We start from the raw sequence: 4,306 nt of genomic DNA, 5'->3' as shown, positions 1-4,306 counted from the left end.
GGTCTCCCGGATAAAGGGGGTGGAGATCATTGGGATCTGGGGAAACTTTGATGAATTCTAAGGAGGCCCTGGGGGGGGGACTGTGATGCTGATCAAATGATGTGGTGTCAGAGATTAGTCAACCACTAGGAGGGTGCTGTGGGGAATCCAGGGCTGTCTTCAGTGATGCTCAGTCCAGGAACACATAATGTTCCTGGGAATCTAAGCAGAATTGTCTTCAAGAAAAGCACCTAAGATATGAAATCTGTGTCTGTGTGTGTGTTTCTGTGTGTGTGTGTTTCTCTGTTGACTGTGAATGCGCGCGACCACCTGCCTATACTCAGGAATTCTGACTTAGCACTCTTGCATTGTTCCTCATGGGGTATAGGGACAATACTTAGTGACAGAGATCAAACCTGGGCAGGTCAGGCACAGGGAATCACTCTCCCCGCTGTGTGTTATCTCTCTGACCACAGGATCTGAAATATTTTTGGTCCAGAGAATATTTACTATCTAGTCTTTGAACATTTTCATCTCCTTTGGTATCTGGTAACAAAAAGGATCCTGTACACCTTCCATAAATCAAGTAATAAAGGTGATTTTTATTATTTCATGAATTTACCCGAAACTGTAGGAAACTAACTATAGAATATATTTAATGAGATATCCTTGAAATTTAAGCCAATATTTCATACCATATATCAAATTATTTATCTGAAAACATACTGCGTTAATGCCCTAAGTCATGACCTAAGTAGACAAAGTTCCCATAACATACAGAAAACCACAAAATTTCAGGGAGGAGCCACTAAGCAGCAGGCCGGCACTATGGGGCCAGCCGTGTCCTCCCTGTGTCCCTTGGGTCTGGGCCCTTTTCTGCAGCCACGGACCCCAGGCAGCAGCCCTGAGCCTGGCTGATTTGCATAGCCAGCAGCTCTCTCCTCAGCGGATAAGAAGGGACCAGAAGAAGTTCAGCCTCGGTGCCAGGATCTCAGCCCTCACCATGGCCTGGACCTTGCTCCTCCTGTGCTTCCTGGCTCACTGCACAGGTGATGTGACCAGGCTCCCAGTGGCCCCAGGCCCAGTGGTCTGGGGCATCTTTGTTTAGTCTAAGCTCAGCATAACACTGGTATAAGATGCCCATCACGCTGATGGAGGTCGAAGGGGTTCCCACAGAATTAGTAGAGGTTATGAAAACTTGGAATCGGCAGTCTGAGATGACTCTTTTTCTGACCTCTCCTTCTCTCTTGCAGGTTCTCTGTCTTCCTATGAGGTGAATCAGGCACCCTCATTCTCTGTAAGCCTGAGAGGGGAGGCCAAGATGACCTGTGCGGGAGACAGCATTGGAAGCAAACATGTTTCCTGGTACCAGCAGAAGCCAGGCCTGGCCCCTGTGCTGGTCATCTTCAAGGATAGTGAACGACCCTCAGGGATACCTGATTGTTTCTCTGGCTCCAACTCTGGGAACCTGGCCACGCTGACCATCACGGGAGTCCCGGCTGAGGATGAGGCTGACTATTACTGTGCAGCAGCTGGTAGCATTGAGGGCAGCTGGCAGTATCCACAGTGGCACAGACACTGAGGAAGTGGGGTAAGAACCTCCTGCCCTGGCCTGATGCTCACCCTCACTGTGCTCAGTAACTGAGGCCTGGGGGTCAAGCAACTTCCCTACTCTGATCATCATCTCGAACAAGGGGTGATTCTCTATGCTCCTGGATCTTTATTTATCCTTCAAAAACACAAAACCCTCGAGGACTAGAGCCATAACAGCGGGTAAGGCCCTTGCCTTGCATGCAGCAGGCCTAGTTTGATCCCCAACTTCCCATATGGTCCCCTGAGCCCTGCCAGGAGTGATCCCTGCATATAGAATAGGACTAAGTCTTGAGCATAGTCAAGTGTGGCCCAAAAAATAAAAATGAAATAAAAAATGAAACCTTTTAAACCCTCGATGTTTTGAATTCTTCAATTCAATGATTTTAGTTTCTCAACTTTGGTTAACAGCTGCTGGTCCAGAATTCCTTCAGCTGTGTGTGGGGCAGCTGCAGCCCTTTCCGATGTAGTGTCTTCACTTCCTCATTCCAGGGGTATGAGGGGAATTCTGACACCAGAAGGACAATCTCTGACTCTGAGTGGCCCCTGACTCAGGGTGGCCTTCTTGTTATCCCTTTCCTCTTGTCCTTTGATGAGACTGCAGGTCTTTCAGTGTTAGAGAAGGACTCCTTGAAAGGAGAAGCATGGGATACCATCACCTGCTCACTTATTAGAACTGAGATTTACGATACCTGGATTTTTGTATGTTGCTGAGAATTTTTATCAGAAGTTTGTAAAACTTCCATGTCACTCTCTCATGTATATGGATAAGAAACAAATGTCACCATGACTTGATACCCACTCTAGAATGATTGTTCTTGTACATTTAACCTCCCGACCCAAACACCCTCACTGCCTTTTGGTCCCTTTTCTTTTTGAAGGACAAAAAGGGGAAAAATCCTTTTCGCATATCAGATCAATTTACTGTATTTGATTTTCTCATACATTTTTCTTTATTTTTTGGAGGGAGTGATGACACCCAGTTGTGTGATCAAGAACTACTGTTGGCAATGCTCAGGGGACTATATGGGATGCTAGGGATCAAACCTGGGTTGGCCAAATGCAAGGCAAGCACACTACCCACTATACTATCCAGCCCCTACTCATATATTTTTATACTCAAACTCTCTCATTTTTTGTCTCCCATTATTTTTCTGCCATCCATCTGTCCAGAGACTAAAAAACCTAGCTCCCAGAAGAGAACAGCGCAGAGTCTCCTGCCCCCGCACCTGTCTGTCCTTGCTGGGGCCCCTTGGAGGAGGGCGGGTTGAGTTTCCCTCCCTGCCCCGAGCAGAGTTCCAGCAGCCGAAGACCTCCAGAACCAGCCACAACCATGCTGAGACCACTCTCCACATGCATGAAGGTACCGGCAGAGGAACAAAGGCATGTGAGTCCCAAGGCTGAGCATCCTCCACCCAGATCCTCCATCTTCCAGTAGGCAGGGGTCACACCCACCAACTGGCCCCCAGGCGCTGTGTAATCCCATCAATGACCAAGACCTAGAGACTATAAAACCCAGCTCCCGGAAGCAAGACATCTTATTATCTCATTCTTACTTTGGACAACCTGACAGGCTACCAAATGTAACCTGACCACATGGCAGAGTCTGGCAAACTCCCCGTGGCGTACCCAATATGCCAAATACCAGTAGCAATGATGGGTCTCATTCTCCTAACCCTGAAAGAGCCTTGAATGTGGCACTTTTTAAAATCTCAGGGCTAGGACGAAGGAGACGTTACTGGTGCCTGCTCGAGGCAATTGACGAACAACAGGATGATCGTGATCATGATCGTGATCGTGACATCTGTTCGAAAAATATGAATTAAAAGGTAAAAATAGTTTTAGGAACTAGAGAGGTTATATAGGGATTAGGATTCTTGACTTGCACCCTGCTAATTCAGGTTTGAATGTCCAGGACCACATTGGGTCCCCTGAACTCCTCCAAGTATTACTCCTGACACAGAGCCAGGAATAGTTTCTGAGAATCAGTCAGCAGTTGCATGCAAGGCAAGTACCACGGCCTCTGTATTATCTTTCTGATCAATCTAAGTAAATATCTTTAAATAAAACTATTTTGTTTCACTCTTTTCCCTCTTCTTGAAATTCTTTTCTTTGGGAAACAATGAAGCTTCTGGAACACTATGCTGAGACATGCCTGACTATCCTTTTCCTGCAAAGATCAATTCCTAATCCACCCTGAGGCTACAGCCCCTGAGCATTCATATTGTGGGGACCAATTCCCATGCTGTGCAGAATGAGTGGATTTCAAGCTAGTTTGATAGTTACATAGAAGAAAAGGTGAGACATGAGCGTCCATGGCAAACAGATGCTATGAGCAGCTTTTATCTGTTGTGACTTTGTAGGTTTCACCTTAGATGGTTGCAGGGGGTCAATCAGAGAGCCAGAAAAGCTTTTTTCTCCAGGTTACACCCTTCCTCCCCACTCCACCTAAGGCACCTGCAATAATGTCCAGTAAATACTTTAATCACTGCACTAAAGCTCAGCAAGCATTCTCATTTTCACACTTTTCAGAAGGAGAAGCTGAGGCATGTGGAATGAGTGCAGAAAAGCGATCTGCACTCCAGCACTGTCCAGAATAGCCAGAATCTGGAAGTAACCTTGTGCCCAAGATCGATGAGTAGATAAAGAAATTATTGTACAGCAGAAATGCCACTGGTTCCCGTGAGTGTCAGGCTATCTCATTCGGGGCATTCCAGAGCGGGATTGGTGAATTCCA

General features: G+C 46.7%; 1 gene segment (V, D, J or C); it reads left to right on the top strand.

The window, feature by feature from the left end:
* The first annotated feature begins 982 nt into the window (after positions 1-982).
* LOC130022836 (immunoglobulin lambda variable 3-25-like) lies at positions 983-1,561 on the top strand. The segment is given in 2 exon segments: positions 983-1,028; positions 1,233-1,561. Coding segments are annotated over 2 exon segments (375 nt in total).
* Positions 1,562-4,306: the final 2,745 nt, after the last annotated feature.

The sequence above is a fragment of the Sorex fumeus genome, unplaced genomic scaffold (assembly GCF_029834395.1).
Source record: "Sorex fumeus unplaced genomic scaffold, SorFum_2.1 ptg000021l, whole genome shotgun sequence".
In the NCBI taxonomy this organism is placed as follows: domain Eukaryota; kingdom Metazoa; phylum Chordata; class Mammalia; order Eulipotyphla; family Soricidae; genus Sorex; species Sorex fumeus.
Note: the sequence above shows the minus strand (reverse complement) of the source record. Positions and strands in the feature narration are given on the sequence as shown.